The sequence below is a fragment of the Lolium rigidum genome, chromosome 6 (assembly GCF_022539505.1).
Source record: "Lolium rigidum isolate FL_2022 chromosome 6, APGP_CSIRO_Lrig_0.1, whole genome shotgun sequence".
Taxonomy (NCBI): Eukaryota; Viridiplantae; Streptophyta; class Magnoliopsida; order Poales; family Poaceae; genus Lolium; species Lolium rigidum.
The window spans coordinates 94,637,593-94,661,384 of NC_061513.1; the positions used below are offsets into that span (position 1 = coordinate 94,637,593).

At 41.4% G+C, this 23,792-nt stretch overlaps 1 protein-coding gene across 1 annotated transcript; it reads right to left on the reverse strand.

The window, feature by feature from the left end:
* Nucleotides 1-672: 672 nt before the first annotated feature.
* LOC124662980 (probable WRKY transcription factor 62) lies at nucleotides 673-7,104 on the reverse strand. The gene is made up of 3 exons (XM_047200750.1): nucleotides 6,965-7,104; nucleotides 2,375-2,479; nucleotides 673-1,225 (listed from the first exon to the last, which is right to left on the reverse strand). Exons 1-3 carry the CDS (start codon nucleotides 7,102-7,104, stop codon nucleotides 673-675), a joined length of 798 nt encoding a protein of 265 aa, XP_047056706.1.
* Between the last annotated feature and the right edge of the window lie 16,688 nt (nucleotides 7,105-23,792).

The following is a 23,792-nucleotide window of genomic DNA, read 5'->3' on the forward strand; positions in this document are numbered from 1 at the left end:
TATAACAATATGATCAAGAGAGTACACTTCGTTTTATGAGTTAAATTTAAGGAAACGGTTAGATCCGGCCACATTTAGAGGAGTAAACTTTACTCCTCTAAGTTTACACCGTGGTTCTGCTTCTCTAAATTATATGAGATTGGCTAGAAATACCATTAGACTTCCTTGAAGCGTAGTTGATAGTAGTAGACCATAAAAAAATCAATTAGTACTAGGAGGAACTAGACACTAATTGATATAGTAGAAGCGGGACCTCGGCGTGAGAATTCCAGAAATTCGTTCCTGACATGATTCGAACTCTAGTTGTTGGGGTGCGCCACTGCGACCTCAACCACTGGGCTACGCCCACGTCCTCATGTAGTAGACCATAGAAGGGTGGTTCCGCATCAGATTTTGGGACAACACATTACATATGCGCACAAGCAAAATATAATGAAAAATGCAAGGTGCATATATAGCACCAACCGATCTATTTCATCTTCAAGCTGACCAAATGCAGGAATGCAGGATAAGCATAGTAGTGAAGTGACACTTCAGCTAAAATGAGCAAGTATATAAAACATCGATCTGCATGTCCTCCACGAAGAATATGTATGAACTTTACTTGATTCCAGGCCAAATAATGACAGTTTACTTAATTATGCTTGTGACGTAAGAGCAACGCAGTAACAGTCAGTAATTATCATCATTACCATCGTGAGGGAGATACCCGTTGTCGCCGAAGTGCAAATGGTCATTCAGACCGTATTTCAACGAGTCCCACGTCGAGAACCTGTCGCCTCCGCCGTCGGTCGCCATCGACGGGGACGGCAGCGGAGGTGCCTGCAACATGCCGTCCGTCGAGAATGGCGTCGACGTCGACGCCACCTGCGGCAGCTCGGAAGGGAAGGCCGCATGATGCGTGTGCGGCTGGCTGTTGGAATCAAAGCTGAGCATCAATGAAGGCCAACCAGGCGCCATAGGCTGCTGGTACTGCCGTTGCTGCTCCATCCGGTGCCTATCTCCGTTCCTGGCGCAGGTGGAATCGAACCTGAGGAAGTGCGAATCAGCGGTGGGCGCTGGCAGCTCAGCCACGACATCGGGCGTTGGGACGGGCGCGGCGTTGCACGTGTGCTCGTACGTGTAGGTGACCCTGAATAGCGGTGGATCGTCGTTGTTCTCTTGTTGGACCAGCTTCGAGGCAAGGCATTGCTTGTCTTCACGGTAAGAGCATCTGTAGTACAGCCTGCATTACCGTTTAATTACATGTTACTATGTTAGCATCAGTACTCCCTTCCTCTCAGTTTACTAGTCTTCTCCGTATCCCTAGGTCGTCAATTATTAGACATATATAATTTAAATTATATAATGTAAAAACTATATCATTAGAAAATAGAGCATCTAAACTTTGTAATGATATAATTTTTATAACATATAATGCTAATTTGATCAAATTTGTGACCTAGGGATACGCGCGCGTCTAATAAATTGTGAGAGAGGGAGTAGCTTTGTATAATTTGTTATGATGTAGACATCGAGAAACTTAAAATGGATGCCGAGGTACACGCAGCCATTTATTCTGAAACATTTGAATTCTATTTTAGATTTTTAAAAATCTGAAACAATTCTAGAGATAGCAATTGATGTAATACTATAAACTTATAAAATATCAATACAAACTACTTCGTATTTTAAGCTATACAAATATAAATAAAATTGACAAATTTTTATAGTGAACAGTGCAACATAATGGAGCTCGAAAGTCGGGTTAAAAGATACTTTTAGAGCATCCTGAAACCGCACATAAAAAAATATTATGAATGAATCACCTTAACATAACATATGGGAGACAACTTTCTATTTTCTAGAACAACAGGTCGAACCCAAAGAACAATTCTATTCAAAGAAATGTTCTTGAGGGATCCTTTCCCACTAGATTGGCGATATTTAATACAATAGAATAAGTTATTAATGATTTCTAGAGTTCCGGGATTACTTCACTATATCTATTTTCACCTAAGCATGGAGACATGGTTTACTTAAAGGTCCAACCATATCGGCTGACTGTTTTGGAGTCTTAAAGTTACTGAAACTGATTTTTAAATACTATGGCCCTTCTCATATACTGAAATTTACTGAAATTTGGAGAAGAAGCGGTTAGTTTCTTGTATCAAATGACTTTTTTTAAAAAGGAAAAATGAAAGTTCTTGTATCAAATGACTTGCCAAGTTAGCTTTCCGACTTGATGAACTAATCATCACAAGCAAGAGACGTTTCAACACTATAAAACTTGTCACATTATGTCCTTTTTGTGTAGCCTGGAATATAACTAGTTAGCTTTTTTTTTTCTTTCTTTTGACGTCGCTAATCAATAGAGTGTCACCTGGTAAATTACCTGGGGAAGGCAGAGTCCTTGATGTTTTTCTGGCCGTACTTTCTCCACAAGTGACCGTCAAAATGAGGTGTGAAGGTATGTTTGACCCATGAAGGTCTGTCTTTCCTGCAGCGATATATGGACCGGGCTAAATATATATAGGTCAAACACAGAACGAGTCAGGCTTCAGGACTCAGGATGAATGGTAGATTTGCAAATGCTCAAAAAATTATGAAGGCCGTTTGGTATTCTCCCTCCATGCAGTGTACTTCCAATGGAAGTCAAACTTGTTTAAGTTTGATCGTATTTATATAAAAAGCACCAACATTTATGCCAGCAAACTGTCATCGATCATTAGATTCAGGATAAATTATATTTTCTTTTTTCGAGGGTACGCCAAAGACGTACCAGGATAAATTATATTTTCATCATACAGGTATCTAGCTAGTATAATAAATATTATTATATTTCTGTGCAAACTCCATGAAACTCTCCAAGAAACTGATGGAAGTACACTCTTTTGTAAAAGGAGAGGGAGTATATATAAATGTGCCGATAGAAATAATATAAATAACTGCGGAATTGAAATGGAACGATATAATACATGTAGGATGTATAGTAAAGTATATCCATAGTCATTTAATTAAAATATAACATCTATTCCCACGCAAACTAAAACTAAATATTTACGGTCTGTATGGGAAAAAGGTAAATAAGTTTTTTGTGTAAATTCAACAAGAAAACACCTTAACTAAAAAAACAACTTAAGGTTTGTTTTACCCACACTAGCTAATTAATGAGTAAAAAAAGCCATAAGTATGTCGGATAGCCATTTAACTAAAAACCCGTAGTATGGTTTTCCTTTCATTCTTTTTTTCCTTTGTTCCATTTAATTGTTGTCATTTCAAAAGAACATTGTATTTCCGTTGAGCAATTAATGGAAAAGGGAAGTAAAAACTGATAAGGGGGTCCACTTGTCATTAAGTGTACACGATGACCCGGCTCGATATTGTTTTGAGCTCGACATGTGAGGGATTTTCCAGTGCTTAATAGCTGAGGAGGCTCATTGCCTCTTTCACGGTCTTGGCAAGGTCAAGTGGGGCCATCATGCTTAGCCAATGAGAGGTGGGATCTGGATCAAACTTTTAGTCAAACAACTTTTTTTTCGATAAAAGAGAATAGCCCCAGCCTCTGCATCCAAAGGACACAAAGATCAACTTGAAGCCTCATTCCTAGCGACAACTCGCTATACCTACGATGAAGTGGTGACCATGAATAAGGCCATACTCCCTGATGATACACTAACGCACATCATCCAAAAAGCAAAACCCTAAGGGTGTACCATTGCACACGTCGCAGAGTTCTCAACCGCCATCTATCTCGAACTCATCTCCAAGCGAGATCAACGCATTGATGGTGCCAAGCCTGCCGTCGATGTCACCATAACACCAGTCAGCTCCACAATCCTGCACGCGTCCAGCAGTCCTCGCCCGTCTTCGAGGACCCGCAGCTCCACGCCGCTGAGAATCCTCGACGACAACGTGGTAGATGAACACCACTCCGCAAAAAACCACCCCCATCCAGAAACGATGCCCCAAAAGGTAGCACGACGCAGGGAGCGCCGTCATCGTCCGATCCTGGCTAGATCTAGGGTTTCCCCCGGAGCAGCACGAGTGCGTACCCGCGGGCTGCAACGACGATGCCTTGAAGAAGGATGCGACGCTTAACGCCGCCATCGCCCACCAATCGTGACATGGTTTTCACCGACAGCCGCGAGTCCCCAACTCGGCGAGAGCAAATGGAGAGGCCAGCAAAGATGATGCCTTCGCAAGGGAACGATGCCAATATCCGCTGCCATCATCCGCCAAGAACGAAGTCAAGGCGCGGTGTTCACCGGTGGCCCCTTCATCGCTAGCTCGTCGTCGACTAGATCTTCATCGCCGGGGTAGAGGGATCTCGAGATCCGCCACCCCAGCAACTAGCCGACCTCCTCCGGCGAAGAAGAAGGCCGCATCCACCGTCGAACCCAAGGCTGCTGCCCCGGGCGACCTCGTATCGCGGGAGAAACCCAAGATGATCACCAAGCACCGGCGAGAGGCGGAGGGGATGGCGCAGTCCGTCCCACCACCAGCCACCACCGGCGTGCCGCTGACGGGAAGCGGGGAGGCCGCAGCACAGATCAACTATGGCCGCCGTCGCCCCTCCATCCACGTCCGACCGCCGCCGCCCAGCCATCCACACGGGAGGCTGGAGGGCCGCCGCCGCAGCATCGAGGGAAGCTCCCGGCCGCCGTCCCCAGCGCGTCATGAGGGAAGGCCGCCGCCGCCACGCCCCGCGGGCGGCGGCGGCAGAAGGCGTCTAGGGTTTGAGGGTGCGGGAGGGGGCGTGCGGGAGGGGCTAACCAGCAGATTCCACTGCCAAACTGAAATACGTACCAATGTTTTAGTGAAACAACTAACCAATGTTTGTTTGTTTTTGTTTCCCCTTAGCCATAAAGTCTGAGTTGTGTTTTTTCTTCTTCTGTGACAGCAACCCTTGAAGGTGTGTTTTGGCACATAGCATATTGGAATAAATTTATATAATGTGCTTCTCAAGTTTTCTTGCAACATATATATGGTACTGATTTTCTCCTTTAAAACTGGGACAAGTCAATAGAGTATACATTTTCCGAAGAGAACTTCAACAGTAACTCCAACTAAGTAGAGTGCATTTGTTTTTGTGGATCTAACCGGAACCATCTGCAACAAGAGGGGAAAAAATCTATGTAAAAACCGAGGGTGTGACGCTTGCAAAAACTGCATGCATCGCCATCAGGCCAAATATAAGTTGTCACCTTTTGTTCAGATCTCTTAGAAAGAATGTTTGAGTATAGATCTCTTCAGTTACTGTTGAAGTTAGAACCAATTAACGACATACAATTTTGCGTTCACAATTGTTTGAGAAAGAGTGGCTAGGCTAGTTGAGTGACCATATATACATTGTGCCGTCATGTTGTGTGGCGGGCGGCCACGCGCACATGAACTACGTCAAGGTACCTCGAGCGGAATGCTTGATAAGTAACTCAAACCAACAAAGAAAATTTTGTAGGATAATCGTTATGGAACTAGACAAATTTAAAAGGTATTACTAGGAAATAAATAAGAACGTGGTAATCAAAGATGACGATCTTGTTACCAAGACCGCGGGCTAAATTAACGGGATATTAAGTGGGATTGGTGCGTCAATAAATTATTTTCTACTTTAAAAGTCCACATTGAACCTATAAATAATGGATAGATTTCTCATACCACGCATCACCACCTTTTCAAAAAAAACAAGTACAAACCCAGTATATAGATTTTTTTTTTGAAAGAAGTAGTATATATATAGATTGTAATTATCTAAGAAAAATAGAGAAAATATTACACACTACGACACTCTATATTCGTTCAAGAGGCATCACTGGTACCACAACTAAATAGCTAGGGGCTCCATATAGTATACTGCACATCTTTCACATATGCTTGATGTTTAGGGAATGATTGATCTGCTCGACACTTTTCAGTTTTTGCTTATCCTTTAGGAAAGGAAAGCAGATTCTTGAGTCATAAAATAGTATTCAAGGTAGTGCTGCAAGGCTGCAATATCACAAAGTAGCTAGACCACGTGTAGTCCTCCTTTTCTTTCTTATAAGCATGCCAAAAATGTGCATGAAGGACAGTTTACGAGTAGTATAATCTTCTCATGAAAATGATCCCCCCCCCCCCCCCACTATGACCCCAGATCTATATATATATGCACTGGAAAATAAAAGGGAGGTCCTTCAAAAAAAAATACTTCAGGTTCCGAAGTCTCCAAAGAAAATGCTCTTCATTGAAAGAAGGAGAATATGATCTTTTTTTAGAACTATGGTCTAAGGAGAATGTCCAGAAATGGTTAGGATATATGTAGCATCACGGGCACCAGGTTACTGGTAAGGCAACAAGTTTTTCACAATAATCAGGTTCTTTTCGCATAGCGTGTGGGGTTGCCATCCAAGCTCTGAGCAAAATTCTGCACTACATTGCAGCTTTGACCCCATCCCATGAAATATAGCACCACCCACATGAGGAAGTAATAAGAAAAGAAAATTCTAGTGGCTGTTGTGTGATTCAGTTTAATTGTCCTTTTCTCATTATATTTCGCTCTACTCCAGGCTGCGAAGAGTGACCCCAACCATCAGTGTTTTCAGCATTGTTTTAGCAGTAGAGTATTAATCCTAGTTGTAACTATACAGTATAGTACATCAACATATCTTAAGTGTTCCAATTCCTGCCAGTTTCTGACCATGTTAACATTTCCTAACTCTTCCTTAATTTTTTCAAATCTTTCCATTATTGGCATAAATCCAAGGTAGGTAGAGTAGAACATCATCAATACCTCTATAAGTTTTGATAGATACAATGCACAAACGAGAAAGACAAGTAATGCAAATCAACACGACAGCTTCAGTGTCTAGTTTCAGAATGATGAGCTCATCGAAGAGGTCAGGAGAAGTATCTATGGAAAATCAAACGATTGAAGTAAAGCAAGCAACAAGGGGGGAACAAGTAGTATAAACGAGCAGCAGCAAGGCAAGGTGAGTTTACATACCTTCTCTTCCGGCTGTCGCGTGGCGACGACTCCGGCGGGGAGAGGCCAAAGACGCCTCCCGCAGAGCTGTAGGACGCGGAGGCAGATCCCATGGCTTCCTCGAAGTCAAACGACTCTCCCTTCGGCCGCGGCGACGCCATTGGGTCTTCCCGGCTCTGTCTATCTAATCTCGTCCTGATTTGTACTGGGATGATGAGATAATAAAAGGCTAGCTAGGTCGCGCGAAGAAGCTAGCAGCAGGTATGTGGGAAATGGAGAAGGAGATGGGGAGGTAGCTAGCCACCTATGTCTCTTTCAAGCTGCTACTCGCAGGAAGAGGACTTTAAATTTTGAGGAGGTAGCTGGCGAGCACAATGGCGTGCAGTATGTACAAACTCGATTAATACTTAATAGTACTATTTTATGTTTTCCTTCCGTTTCTAAGTCAAGAGGCTTTGCAGGGTCTTTTCATATGTCTAATGTTTCCCTCGTCAAAGAAAATAGGGTTAATTAGATATATGCCACTCCAATTCATGCCTATTCGAAAAATGCCACTCCAATTCTCAAACTTTGAAATATGCCACTCCAATTCATCTATACGTTGAAAAATGCCATTATAGTCATTTGGCCTCGTTTTTGGTAGAAAAACTGTGTACCGTATTTTCTCCCGGACGAAACTGCCCCTGGTTCCACACGTGAATAAACAACACATCCCAGTTCATCCCGTATCTGCTCCACGAGAACCCTAGGCAGGGCTGCGCCGCTACGTCGCCGTCGCAAGGGCGCCGTCTCAAGGGCGCGGCCGCCGCTACGTCGCCGTCGCCGTCGCAAGGGCGCGGCCGCCTCTACGTCGCCGTCGCCGTCGCCAGGGCGCCGCCGCTGCTACGTCGCCGCCTCCTCGGCGCCGCCGCCGCTACGTCGCCGCCGCCGCTACGTCGCCGTCTCCTCGGCGCGGCGCGCCTGCAGCTCCCAAGCGCATCCCCACAGCCGTCCCCCCCCCCTCCCCCGTCCCCCCCGCAGCTCCCCCGCACATCCCCACAGCCGTCCCCCTCCTCTCCCCCGTTCCCCACGCAGCACACATTTTCCCCTCCTTCTCGGTGCGTGCTCCATGGTGGCGACGACCAGGGCTTCATGAGCAGCGCATCCCCAAGGCCCGAGCCACTTCCTGGAACAAAAATGTCATCCTCCCCACCACAATCGAAGTAAGTGTTCGCAGATTTTGCCCAAGTTGTAATTTTTCATGCACTGTGTGTTTATTTCTTAGTTCTTTTCCAATTGATTTGAGTGCCCCGGTGAAGAAGAAGACACCGGTCAAGAAATCAGCTGAACAAAAGGGAAACAACAAGCAAACTCAAGGTGCTGGAAAGAAACCTACATGGAAGAACAAGAAGGTGATTGTTACACCATCTATTACTGATGTTGTACTCAATCCAATTTTAGGAACTAAGAGAAGTCTGCTTTGGTGGCTTGGGGGAGATTCTGATGCATCTGCTGCTCCACCTCCGGCAGATATGCCATCTGATGCTCCACCTCCTTGTAATTTGTTGTGAACCCTGTTTGTAATCTGGAGCATCGTATGTGTGTGTGTGATGTTTAAACTGGATCATGTGTTTGTGTGTGTCTGATGCTCAATTTGAGACCATTTGCACCTTTTGATTAAGTAATATGCAGTTTTAAGATCATTTTGTTTCATCTACTATAATGCAAAATATTGTCACTTGTAATCTGCTGTAAATTGGTTGTATTTGCGACAAGGTCATGCCAAATTCTTCCACTTAATTCGGTTTGTAAATCTAGTACAAATAGGCTTGAATTTACTTGGTATATAATGCAACAGTACATGAAGCTTCGTTGCTGTAATTTTTTTGCTGAACCGCTGTGAGAAGAAGGGCTCTCAAAGCTAAGACGAACAGGGGCAGTTTCGTCCGGGAGAAAATACATTGACAGTTTTTCTACCAAAAACGAGGCCAAATGACTATAATGGCATTTTTCAACGTATAGATGAATTGGAGTGGCATATTTCGAAGTTTGAGAATTGGAGTGGCATTTTTCGAATAGGCATGAATTGGAGTGGCATATATCTAATTAACCCAAGAAAATAAGTCTAACGTTTCCACACAAAATAGATTCGAGCGGATGAATCTTCCGCCAATTATGGCCTACCTTGTCATGAGAATCCCCATTTTCTTCTCGAACATAAGTTTGCCAGTATGGACACAGATATGTAGACATTTAGTTTCCATGTGATTGATATATAGATATAATTCCTTGTTTTTCTGAAAATATTTCTCCAGTACTATGATTGTACTTTGTAACTCGCTTTCTTGGCATTAGAAAGCCGCGACCATCGATCTTACGTACTCGCGCCCAGGGTGTGATGCGTGTGTGTTTGTTTACGTGCAAATTGCAGCAACGGGGACACTGACAGTAGCTGCCAGCCGGTTAGATGTATTGCCAGTTGGGATTACAATACTAAGGCCATTTTTTAATAATTCAGAGCAGTGTGGAGGCTACCGATCCCGAGCCACCCCCACGTTTCGGTGCAGCTTGCAACACTTTGCTGCAGATTGCTGAGATGAGTCCAGCCATTTTATCAGAGAACACTTGCTGCAAATCTGACCTGTTCATTCATATATCTTCCCTTGGCAGGGGTAAAGGGTAAATTTTCATTTTGGATGGATTTAATGGGTTTTGAATGGATTCTTATTTGGACTAAATGGCAGATTCAGTATTTAGCCCTAGTTGGTTTTCTAGTATTTCTTTCCTTCTTTAATGTATATGGGATTCCGTTAGGACTTTGCACCATTAATTATTCACTATTAAATACGTATGTTGCTGCATTAGTTGTACTTGATTGGTTAGGGTTGAAGTTTTTTTTCTAATAAGAGCATCTCTAACCGAAAGAGCAAAAATGCTTAGAGGGGCAAAAGTTAGGAAAATATTTTCTTTTCCTCTTCTAAGCCGCCTCGTGGCGAAGTTGCAAAAACGTTAGAGGACAAATTTTTTGCTCATGACCACCCGTGCCACCTATACTTACTCGGGCGCGACGCCACGAGCAAAAAAATTCATCCCCAAAACGTGTCTCGCCGCTCTACCGATTCCGACGGCGTTCACTCCGCCGGCCACTTATTGTCTCTGTCACGAGCCCGAACCCTCCTACGCCCTCCTCCCGCACTAAGTCGAGCTCACCGGTGCATGTCGTTGTTGGAAGCGGGCCATAGCCGTTGGAGATCCCGCCGCTGATTTGTGGTCTTTTCCGGCCGCGGCAAGATCGATTTGTTCAAAAACGATGCTATCGGATGATGGATACATCGTAGATACACAGCCGCAGAGACAGACGTCGCCGGAATGGATCCCTCTAGCATTTTTCCGATGAGAAGTACTTGGTCATAGCGAAAACCGGCGGCCATCAAGACCGATGTTTCGCGGCCTCTAACTCTGCATCCGGTCATTGGGAAAGTCTATGTTTTCCTTGTCGCTCTCGCGAGTGACCGGGAGCCCCTCTCCGCCGCTACCACCGAAGCCCCCTCACATACCTCCCCTCCCTCGCTGCCGCTGATGGGCATCACCAGGGAAAGCCTGCGGAACGTCGGTGGCGGCGAGTCCCTCATTTCCCCTTTGCTTGGCGCCAGCGGCGCGAGAAGCCTTCTCTAGCGGGGCGTGGTGCTAGGCAAGGGGCATGGCGGCGTTGTCTTGCAATGGAGGCGCTTGAGGGCGAGGCCTTGCAGCGACACGACGCGGATGACTCCTTGTCAGATACGTGCTCGATGACCATGGGCGGCGCGGGTCCCTGGTTCCTCGGCTAGTCTAGGTCTTTTGCCCGGGTCCGGCGGGGATTGAGGTGGTTGGCCTCCTCCGGTGGAGTGGTGTCGTGGAGGTGCTGGTGAGCTGTTGGCGATTGAAGTCTCTGATCTGATCTAGGCCTCAGGGAACGATCTGGGCCTTAGGGTTATTTGAGGCCTACGGCCGCGCAGAGCTGCCTTCTTCTCTATGGCCAGTCCGTTAGAAAGTGGACTGGTGTCGAAGGGGTTTGCCGGTCTTGTGAATAAAGGTGGGCGGTCCTAGGATTCCTCTCGCACCATGGCAAAGACATGCTTGATGTTTTTCCTACTTGGTCGGGCCGGAGTGTCGAGTTCCGGAAGGCTCCGCCGGAGAACTCCCTAGTACGCCTTATGCTTGAAAATTGTTGGATCGGATGAGATTCGGTCTCGCGCAACTATGTTTTTCTGAAAATTTGAATTCAGAGGGAGCGATGCAAAGCTCTGCCATCGTGGGCCGGTTCAATGGTGAAGTCAGTCGTGGAGAATGGCATGGAAGCCAAGATCTGGGGACTAGTAATGGTGGTTCAAGTCCTTGTGGTGATGAGGAATTGATTTGGCGATTCGTGGCTTGGAGTGGCAGCATCGGTAAGTGGGGGCGACAACACACGAGAAGTTCAAAGTCTAAATTTGCAGGGTGAAAACATATGATCTATGATTAGGAGGCGGTCGCTTGTGCACTGTTTTCTTCTTGCATGCGTCGCTTTTGGGGAAGATGAATTTATTGTGTTGTCTTTCTAGTGTTTGGTCTACTGCTATAAGAAATAGATCACTGTAGCGATTTTTTTTCTTTACATCCATATTGCCATTAAGGCACTGCCTTGGTGATATTAATAAATACTCAAAGAGAAAAAGGTTTTCCTAGCAGGTAACAGATTCCTGGCTGCTTCCCATTTTCACGTGGTACTACCGATCAAACCGCTCCGACAAACAGAACTGACAGGCTGCTACTTAGGTATAGGAGAGAACCTGATATGTGGCCAGGAGGTTGGGGACATTGTGAAGAGGAAAACCCCTTTTTTATTGGATTTACTTTGGCTTATCGACTCGGGCCTAGCTTGAACAATAAAATACTAATGCAACAAGTGACAGGCTAAACAACTCGAGATGTCGATGTGAGAAGATTACTTAAAGGTTTAAACCTCGCCCCCTCAATATGACAAGGGCTGTCATCGGCAGATCGTAATCTAAGCAATCCGCACGTTGTTTTGGGAGCAGGGCCCTGTTGTCCACTAATGAAAATGCTATTGGCAAGTGGCATCAACCATAAACAAATTCTGCTGCACTTTAGGCTGGCCATAGTCGGTAGTATCATATAGTAGTATCATGTATATGATACTTTGTATAATACTAGATCCATAATGCATAGTATCATAGATTAGTATCATAGTTTTTCTATATTAATTGATTTGTAAAATCCCAATATAAATTTGTGTACAAGATTTATTTGATACTAACTTTTCTTGTGATGTGCGCTATGATACAGTATCTACCTATGATACTATAATCTTCTCTCTCATCTATAATTACTTGCCACATCAGCATTTTTGGTGGGGCTAGGATGCATGATACTAGCTAAGATACTAGCACTATGGCTAGCCTTACCAGCTAAAGAAAGATGCAGCTGGTGCAAGGTTTCGAGGAAGGTTCGACCACCCAAAGTTCACAATGTCGAGGCCCCCGGATCTAGCGGTAATTGGAATTTATGTGCAAGACGAGGCCCTAGCTACTCTTGGTGGCTCAAAATCCGAGGATGGGGAGCAGTTTCTTCTCATCCAATTAAGTAAAGTAATTACTTCCTCCATCTTATATATTTTTATTAGTCATTGGAGATTTCCATCCTGACTCCACGTTAATCCTAGAGTTAATTAATTTTCCTCCGTTGAAGCGCTGAATGATCTAATGACCACCGTTAGATTAATCGAATGCTCCCACCTGTTTGAATTGCGTGAGGTGGTCGGACTCCTGTATTATTATCTCCTTCCATAAAAAAGAAATGGAAAAGGCAAACGATCTAATCGTCGCCTCTGTGTCTGCTTGATCCGCCGCCCCTGAGGTATGGAAGAACTAGCTTCCGTATTTCATTGCTCATACTCTCAACGCAGTATCAACATGAGCATAAGCAGTGCAACCGAAAACTCTCAACTGTGAATAATCAGCAGGTGAACCAGACCATACCTCAATAGGAGTTTTCTTATCAAGCGGAATACAAGGTGACCTGTTTATCAAGTAACAGGCGGTGGAGGCTGCTTCAGCCCAGAAACGTCTATGCATACCAGCATTAGACAACATGCAGCGAGATTTGGAGATGATTGTTCTTGCATTAAGTTATTTTCTGATAGTCAAAGTGCAATATACCTTACTAAAAATCAAATGTTCCATGATCGGACAAATCACATTGATATCAAGTAACATTATGTTCGTGATGTTGTTCACAAGGTAAACTGAAGGTATGCAAGATAAGTACTCATGATAATCCTGCTGATATGATGACAAAGCCAAATCATGTTTCCATGTTTGAGCTTTGCTCGAGCTTGGTTGGTATAATTGTTTAGCCCAAGTGGCTTTTGGCGCCTGCAAGTATTTTCTTTGTTTGTTCAGGGGATTGTTGAAGTTCATGCTACAAGATGGAATTTGTCTCAAGGTGAAGTTTGTTGTATTGTGATCCAAATTCATTCTTAAAGGAGGCTAACTTCTAACGAGCGGAGCGAGACCCATCGCCGGTAGGAACGCCTGCGAAGGGGGGTGCGGGGGGCAGCAGCCCCCCGCAGTACGGACCGATGCCACCATCTATAAATACCTCTTGTAAGCCGTCGGCTAGGGTTTATCAGATTATAAGATATCACACGGCGTTTGTAAACACTCCCCGATATAGAACTTTTGTTGGCTAGCGCCCGTGGTTTTTACCTCTCTTTGTTGGAGAGGATTTTCCACGTTAAAATCTTGTGTCCCCTGTCTGTGTTCTTGTTTCGTTCTCCGTTATTTGCTTATCGCTTTCATAACAGCCGTCGCAGCGGCGGCTGCAGAAGCTGAACTTGCTAACATTCGGGACATCCACTGCTAGATCGCGGCCAACGATTGGGTCTGATTGTATTCTTGCTGATACCTCTTTATGTAATGTGCTCTCTTCTTACTGATCATCAGATAGTCAAGACTGCGTGGTTAAATGGTTGGTCACGTCACCATTACGAAAATATGGGAAGCAAATAATTCATGTTGTTACCTAGACGTGAGATCTAAAAACCTTGCAGTCCAAGCCGATATACAAAAGGTACCAAGAGTCTAGGGTGGTGATCATAAAGATTCAGAACATCGAATTGATCTTAATCAACGATGGTGGTGCTCCTCCGATCAGCCGCCGCGCGCGCTCCTCCTGCGATCATCCGCATCGGCCATAGCTGCTGCTACCATAGTGGCGTCTCGCTGCCTCTTCAGCTACACCTTCACCAGATCCACCACCACCAACGATGGCGGCACTGACGGACAGTGGATTTTACAGCACAGAGGAGTGCCAGAATTGGTTCGAAGCTGTATCCTTTTGATGTAATTGGTATTGAATTTAGGGTATGTTTATCAATTTGGTGATTAGTGTTGTTTTGTCATTACGTGTCGCTAGAAAATATTGCTTACAACGTTGTGGATGTTACAGCACAGATGAAATTATGTTGTAGGTATAGGTGAGAACTGATGGATTTAATTGGCTAAAAGTTGTATTCAGTTTTTAAATCTCAATGATATTTTTCCGTGAGTTGGATCCATGTTACGGATTGATTAATATGTCTCTCTTCTTTGCAAGTTTGATCACTATGACGAAAATTTAAAATGTACACTGAATTAGACCAATGTATTGGCTCCTCCATTTAGAACTGCTTATCTTTTTTTATTAGTATTAGTACTCCCGTCAACAGTCTCACGTACAAAGCATGCAAATATGCATTGATACACACACGTTACAGATCAAGTCAGAATTTATGTTGAGCTATTCATGTGATATTTGTATCTCTTAGCAAGGTTAGGAGGACATGCTTTGAACCTCTTACTGTATTATTTTTGTATAATACACCATATTTCTTATGGCACTAATTCTCCTAAATTGTCTCTTCCGGTGGATTCTAATTATGCTGATGTGTGGTGGCCTCTCTGCATTCTATTGATTGTGCGTGTCTGCATCAGCGCAGTGTTACAATATCCTTAAAGTATGAAAGTATCTCCGCCATTTGTACAGGCATCTTATACTCAGCTCCGGCGACAGTGTCGCTGATCTCAGGCCCATCAATGCTCTCTCGCAAATGATTTTATTATTGTATCTGCAGAAGACGATGAACTAAGCAGGATTTTGGTTTTTCTTTTTTGACATACTAGGAAGCAGATGGAAAATTTCAGGTTTCTTTGTACGTGAATGCATTTGCTCGAATCCTCCATGGTCAAAACTGAAGAACTATGTACTAACCGTCTTGTGAGTACTTCCAATTTGACTATCACCGAAAGGCAATATATTTTCAAACCATTAGGACTACTTTTTATAATTGCAAATTAGTAGTTCCAACATCTTTTTTTCACAAGTGTTTATGACACATGTTGAATGAAACATACGTGTTTTATATGAAAATAGTAAGATAAATGAATTCAAAATATTTAAAATGAAATAATATGGACTTTTAAATCATATGTAAATGAAATAGTATGGTCTTTAGAAAATATGCCATGTTTTTCGAACAAATAGGTTAAAACAATGCTATTTGCAATGAAATAAAATAGTTCCATTGCACATTGGTAACTAAAAATCCTATGATTCAAATAATAAGATCTTATAAAAGTATTGTATTGTTCGAATAACTAGCCCGTGCAGCTGCACGGATTGATGACTAGTTTCAATAAATAAGGTGTCTCGTTTTTCATGTTTTATCTTGAGTGAATTCCACATTTTACCCTGTAGCTGCGTATTTGTGACACAAATTGCCCCATTTAGTGGAACTTCTTCCAAAATATCCCATTTAGGATAGTTCAACCACGATTTAGCCCGAGTTTACTATTTTTCTTACTATTGTTCGATAGGATAGGCATGATACATCGATGTGGAGCGACAAAAGATGTAAATATGGGAGGTCCTCATGGGCAATTATGTCCAAACTTTTTTAATACATATGTCTCATTCCTCACTATCGTCTTGATATTTTTAGACCCCGATCATCACTTAACACCTTGCTCAATGAACACACATCAAAAAACAAGGATCCAAAGCTTTTAAAATGGGAAATCTACATGATTTTCCATCGGTGGGTAATTAGTGTTACAAATGCATAACTAGAGGGTAAAAAGTGGAATTCACTCTTTTATCTTTGACGAGAATTAATCTATGTATATAAGAAATATTTGATATAAAATTGATATTATTAGAAAGTATTTTTCAATATTATTCTAACAATATCAGTTATGGGATGAATTATCATTCAATTTATTCGGTCAAAATTCACAATAAAATACGTGTGTGCTTTATTCATAGGAACGGGGGTAATAATTTCAATGGAACAAGATGTGGCCTTCACCAACTTTGAATATTGTGCTTTCTTTCCAACCTAGAGTACAAACAACTAGCCATGAGAAAGAACAAAGGCGTCAGCGATGAAACAGTAGGAAAACGAATGATTGTTGTGCCTCGCCTCTCTCGCCCGAGAACGGTGATGCCAAGGTGATTGAGTGTTGCCCAGGCAGCCGGCCATAATCCCTAGCCTCGCCTCTCCCAGAAGTGGGAGCTGGCCTAGGTTTGCACTTCTAGGTTCTCGCTGGTGAGGGCTCGGACGAGGAGGGAGGCTACATCGACGAGTGCGTCAACGCTGCATGTGGGGAAACAGTCCACATGCAGTTGGAAGGTGAAGACAAAAAACCTTGGCCTGAGCACTCCCAACAGTCCAACCTTATGTTGTGTGGGGAAACATTGGAGGAGACGAAGAGAAAGGGATTCGGTGGTAACACTTCAGCATTAACTGCCAAACAACTTAATTTAGTGGAGGAAACGGGGGCCGCCGGGAGAAAATAATTCTGGTTAATTAGGTGCAGGTGCGTAGCGAGGAAAATATGATACTACCTCCGTCCTGGTTTATACGTCCTACGCGAATCCCTAGATCACCAATTTAGTGGAGTAGTGAGAATGTTGCATGCCTAAACTAATGATCATAGATTTTAAATCCGACGGACGGAAATAATTGGTGTGATGTGGCTTCACCAGATTTGAGCTTGCAAACATTAAACAAATGCATGTTAGATTATAGATATGAAAGGCCTTAGTGTTAAACTTCTAATATTCAGAAGTAAGTTTGGTAAGAGGAGAATTAAGAAAGAGTAGTTGAGAAATAAGTTGATATATGATTATGCTTTGGTAGGTAAGATGATATAGATCTAGGGTAGAATAGTATTAGAAATGGTATAGTATCATGATTACTTTGGGAGTCGGATACCAATTAAGCTTATCTCCACTAGGAGTAAGATCTTGTAGAAGTCAGGTGGACATATCTTGACTAAAAGGGAACCCTCTAATGGAAACTAATTGAGAAACCTTGCTCTATGTACAAGTTCTTCGCTAGGAAAAGTAATTAGTCAAGGTAGTGGTAAGCACAGACCTATAAAGTAAGTTCTTGTTTAACCTAGAACCTATAACTACGTTCACCACATCTTTGAGGGATCAATATCTTTCTCTAGAGAGAGAGAATCTTACTAAACCATACATATTGTGTTAATGTATTTGCACCCTAAAAGGATGGGAAGTGAAATTAGCGTTATGAAGATACATGTTTGAAATTTTAGCCATATTTAAAATAGAAGTGTACATACGCACATACAAATATTTTTAATACAAAATATGGCCCTAGACGATATCTCTATTGAATTTTCAAAGAATCAAAACATCCAAAACTGAGATGAGTTCAAAATATAATTTAAAACAAAATCATAAAAGAGTAAATAGCAAAAGGAAAATGAAAACAAAAAATAATTAAGCCAAAGGGAGAGACCAACTAGACCAGGCCAGCCAGACTAGGCCAGTCAGTGGGCCACAACCCAGCAAGCAGTGCACGAGCTAGCCCACGTCAGCCCAACCCACGTACTGTTGGAGATATGCCCAAGAGGCAATAATAAATGATTATTATATATCTTTGTGTTTATGATAATGTTTACATACCATGATATAATTGTATAACCGAAACATTGATACATGTGTGTTATGTGAACAACAAGGAGTCCCTAGTAAGCCTCTTGTATAACTAGCTTGTTGATTAATAGATGATCATAGTTTCGTGATCATGAACATTGGATGTTATTAATAACAAGGTTATGTCATTATATGAATGATGTAATAGACACACCCAATTAAGCGTAGCATAAGACCACGTCATTAAGTTATTTGCTATAAGCTTTCGATACATAGTTACCTAGTCCTTATGACCATGAGATCATGTAAATCACTTATACTGGAAAGGTACTTTGATTACATCAAACGCCACTGCGTAAATGGGTGGTTATAAAGGTGGGATTAAGTATCCGGAAAGTATGAGTTGAGGCATATGGATCAACGATGGGATTTGTCCATCCCGATGACGGATAGATATACTCTGGGCCCTCTCGGTGGAATATCGTCTAATAGCTTGCAAGCATATGAATGGTTCATAAGAGACCACATACCACAGTACGAGTAAAGAGTACTTGTCATGAGACGAGGTTGAACTAGGTATAGAGATACCGATGATCAAACCTCGGACAAGTAAAATATCGCGTGACAAAGGGAATCGGTATCGTATGTAAATGGTTCAGTCGATCACTAAAGTCATCGTTGAATATGTGGGAGCCATTATGGATCTCCTCTTGTAGGCTTTGGAAATCTTCAAGGGTTAGTCTCGTTCATCTCCTCGTTGCTCCCATCTTCTAGATTGCATCTTGGCTTGGATTGCGTTCTCGCGGTAGGAATTTTTTTGTTTTCTATGCTACGAATCCCTACAGTGGTATCAGAGCCGTGTCTATGCATAGATGGTTGCACGAGTAGAACACAATTGTTTTGTGGGCGTTGATGCTTATATTGTCTTTAGTTCGAGTACTTTGCATCTTTGTGGCATGGTGGGATGAAGCGGCCCGGGCTAACTTTACATGACCGCGTTCATGAGACTTGCTCCACGTTCGACATGCAACTTGTATTGCATAAGTGGCTTTGCGGGTGTCTGTCTCTCCCACCATAGTGAAGATTCAATTTACTCTTTCTATTGACAACACTAGTATCACCGTTGTGGTTCATGTTCGTAGGTAGATTGGATCTTACTCGAAAACCCTAAACCACGTAAAATATGCAAACCAGATTAGAGACGTCTAACTTGTTTTTGCAGGGTTTGGTGATGTGATATGGCCATGATGTGATGATGAATATGTATGAGATGATCATTATTGTATTGTGGCAACCGGCAGGAGCCTTATGGTTGTCTTTAAATTTCATGTTGAGTATTATTTCAAAGTAGTTGTAATAGTTGCTACATGAGATGAACAACCATGAAGACGGCGCCATGGATCTTGACGCTACGCCGACGATGATGGAGATCATGCCCGTTGATGATGAAGATCATGTCCGTGCTTTGGAGATGAAGATCGAAGGCGCAAATACTAAAGGGCCATATCATATCACATATTAATTGCATGTGATGTTAATCCTTTATGCATCTTATTTTGCTTAGAACGCGACAGTAACATTATAAGATGATCCCTCACATTAATATCAAGATAATAAATTGTTCTCCCCACGTATGCACCGTTGCTAGAGTTCGTCGTTTCGAAGCATCTCGTGATGATCGGATGTGATAGACTCAACGTTCACATACAACGGGTGTAAGCCATGTTGCACACGCGGAATACTTGGGTTTGCTTGACGAGCCTAGCATGTACAGACATGGCCTCGGGACAACGGAAACCGAAAGGTTGAACACGAGTCATATGGATGATATGATCAACATGTTGATGTGCACCATTGAAGCTACATCATCTCACGTGATGATCGGTTTTGGTGTAGTGGATGTGGATCGTGTACCACTTAACAACTATGAGGGATGTTGTATTAAGTGGGAGTTCATTAGTAATTAGATTAAAACATGAACTAATTATCATAAACATAGTCTGAGTAGTATTTTGAATTAATTTTGTAGTATTGGCATCCGTTTTCTACCAAGCGTTAGTCTTGTTATTGAGATAGAAATACCGTTAAAATCTGACAATAAACTTTACGGACTGGTACCGTATTGTTAAAGAATCAAGAAATGATTAAGTCCTATTGCAAACTTTTAGTAAACCTCACATTGTTGATTCAAAGAACTATGGTTTCAATTAGTACCTAAAGTTATCTTGTCTTCGTGAAACTTAAAGTTCAAATCTGTTTGAAAAGTAAGGAGCTGAAAATTTAGTTTTCAGAAATAATCAAGGTATGAGATATATGTGATATCTAAGACCTTATTGCAAGATGATAGAATATAATTTGGTGAGACTACATAAACTCATAAGTTTTATGGGAATGTACGAAGGTTGAAGACGCAAGGCGTCCCAATCCTCCAACTATTGGGGCACTAACGATATTCGCATATCCATGAAGTGATCGTCCTTAGTATGCACCGTTGCTAAGACTCGTCGTTTCGAATACTGAGGTATAGATTCTACGTGTGCATACAACGGGTGCAAGCCAGATTTGCACATGCGAATACTAAGGTTAAACTTTACGAGCCTAGCATGTACAGACATGGTCTCGGAAAGTCGTCATGATATGATGGATAAAATTATGAGTGAAATTGTTCATCATATTAAAAGGTTACTAATAGTGAAATACGGAACACTTGTCATATGATGATCAACTTCAAAGTAAGAACCTCAAGGTTATTGGTATTTGACCAACAAACCTAGAAAGGTTATTGATGTTTTCTGAATAATGAGGAAAGCTAAAAGAGAAACTACAAAAGTATATTGGTAGAAAGAAAAGAAAAGACTAGAAAGTCTAGCTCAGGTGTATATAAATGATATACATGTTATGGTTGTATTCCTAGTTAGGTCACACAATGAAATTCTTGGGTATTAGTACCATATTGGTTGGTATGAAGTGTCATACAAAACAACATAATACAAGAATAAAATGGCCTAAGTGACTGACAAGGAATATGATAGGAATACACGTCTGGAACAAAATAAAGTGTTATTATGTTCGTTGTTGGCATTCTATCTAGCCCTTAGAATTTATAATAAAGAACTTAATAATTGTTATTTTGCTCTGGTCAAATGAAAACAATGAGTTGTTCAAATTATGACATTACTCCATGTACGATGGATAAGTTATTATAAATCTTAATGGTGAATCACACATACATAATTACTGACACTAAAATGCCATAAGGCAAATGATTAAGAATTCAACTTATTTGTGGAACCGCCATTTAGGTCATGTTAGAAAGGAACGCATGAAGCAACTCCATGCAAACGGATTTTTGGAGTCATTTGATTTTTTGAATCGTTTGACGCTTGCAAATCTTTTCTAAAGAGAATGACTAAAATACCGTTCATAGGCCAAGAGTTGAACGGGCAACTAACTTAGTGAAAAAATACATGATGATGTATGTGGTTCACTGGGCATAGTTGTGTGCGGGAGATTCTTCTACTTCATGAAAACTTCCAACGATGAATTGAGTATATATGTGTGGATATATTCAATAAGGAAGAAGTTTGAAACATTTGAATAGATTCAAATAAATTTCAGCATGAAGTGGAAATCATCGTAATAGAAAAATCAAATATCTATGATTGGATCATGGTGGAAATATTTGAATTACGAGTTTTAGTGAACATCTAAGAGAGTTATAAAATTGTTCTACAACTCATGTTTCTTGGAGTATCATAGAGACGATGGAGTATCCGAGAGATGTATCCAAACCTTGTTGGATAAATGATGAGATGCCATTATATTTTTGTGGATTATGCTTTAGAGACTACCGCTTTTACACTAAATAGAGCATCATCATGATCCGTTGAAATGACATCATACGAGTTATGACATGGGTATGAACCCTAATAGTCTTTTCTTAAATTTTGGTATGCATAGCATAAGTAAATAAGTTTACAACCAAAATCGGATGAATGTCTTTGTTGGTTATCCCAAAGTATTGATTGGGAATTTTTTCCACTATGGATACAAAGACAAAAGTGTTTGTCGATGTTTCTTATTTATTTCCAAGAAATTGTTTCTAGCGAAGTATTTGAGTGGGAGGACAATAAAATTTGATAAGGTTTATGAACCTGAGCATAATGATCAGAGTAGCGCAGCATCGGAATTAGTTCCGGAAGCGGCCACGACAATCATGGCTCCCATGACTACAAAGTGTTTTTAGCCATGGAGATCGAAGTACATATTGAACCTTGTAGGTATGGTTTACTTTGTGATCAAATAAATGATTTGTGGACAAAGGATTGATTTTGAACAATGATAAACCAACTACAAACAAAGAAGTTATGATGGACCCTGACTCCGTTAAAATGGCTATAGGCCATGAAATCCAAGATAGATGAATACTTTTTGAAAGTAAATGGATCTATAAAATTGATGGACTTGGATGAAATATCATTAAAGAAACTCCACTTGTCGAAAAGTTGTTTACGACAAAGTTCAAAGAGTTGACTACGATAAGATTAGATCTTCCGTAGCAATGCTTATAGTCTATGTGGATTATTCTAGTAATCACTACATATTTCTTTTATGAGATATGCTAGTAGGATGGCAAAATACATTACTTATCAGAAGTGTGTATTAAAGGTGTATACAAGATACAACCAAGAGTTTTGCTAGTTCATGGAATACTAGATAGGTATACGAACTTCAATTGGATGAAGTGAGTATCGCGGAGTTGGAATCTTCACCAGATGAAATAGTCAAAGAGTTTTTGATTTCATCAGAGACGATGAAGAGGCTTGCATTTGCAAGAAATTAAGTGGGAGCGCTGAGACATATTTATAATACTTAATGTAATTATATACTTGATTAAAAAGTTTCATTGAGAATTAACTTTAATGAAAGGATATGGACTAAAACATATTTAGTGTCAAGATCTATGAAGATAGATTGAAACACATAATAAGTTTAAGTCAAAGTACATAGAATGGATATTGAAGTAGTTCAATATAGAAATATTAAGAAGGTGTTCTTTTCATGCGAAGATTTAACAAGACTTGAGTGTAATTGACACTCGATGAGTTAAAACACATGAGTGATTTTAGATCACGAATAAAATGTACAAAATCAGATGTCCTATGCTCTAAAAGGTTAGGAGCATATACCAGAATGATTCATGTGATGATCATTGGACAAACAATAAGAATATCCTTGTATGCTTTAGAAGAACCAAGGATATATATATATATATAGTTTTATATGGGGTAATGACAAACAAATCGATGTAAGGTGTTACACCGATATTAGTTTGGTCACATATGAAAATAAAATTTCAAATCTCAAATTAGACTAAGTGTTGTTTAAAAGGTAGCACAATGAGCTAGAAGTTGTCTATGCTAGATTTAGAAGAGTTCTAAATATTGTAACGGATCCTACGAAAGAAGGCAGAGTATGTCATTGTTTTGACAATGATAAAGGATGTTAAAGTCAAGAGGTTCTTTGAGAACTTGGTGTAGTTCCGACAGAGTCAGAACTTTGAAGATATATTGTGTGTGACAATATTAGTGACATATTTCAGACCGCGGAATTAAGGTTCCACCAGAATACCAAACATATTTAATGCCGACTCATTTGGAAATGAGTGATGCGTTGAGACGCAAATGAATTACAAAATACATACGTTTCTGAGCGTGTCAGATCCGTTGACTAAAACCTCTCCCGTGAGAAAAACATGATAAAGCACCAGAAGGCCAAGGTGTTATATCTTTACAAATGTAAACTAGATTATTGACTCTAGTGCAAGTGGGAGACTGTTGGAGATATGCCCAAGAGGCAATAATAAATGGTTATTATATATCTTTGT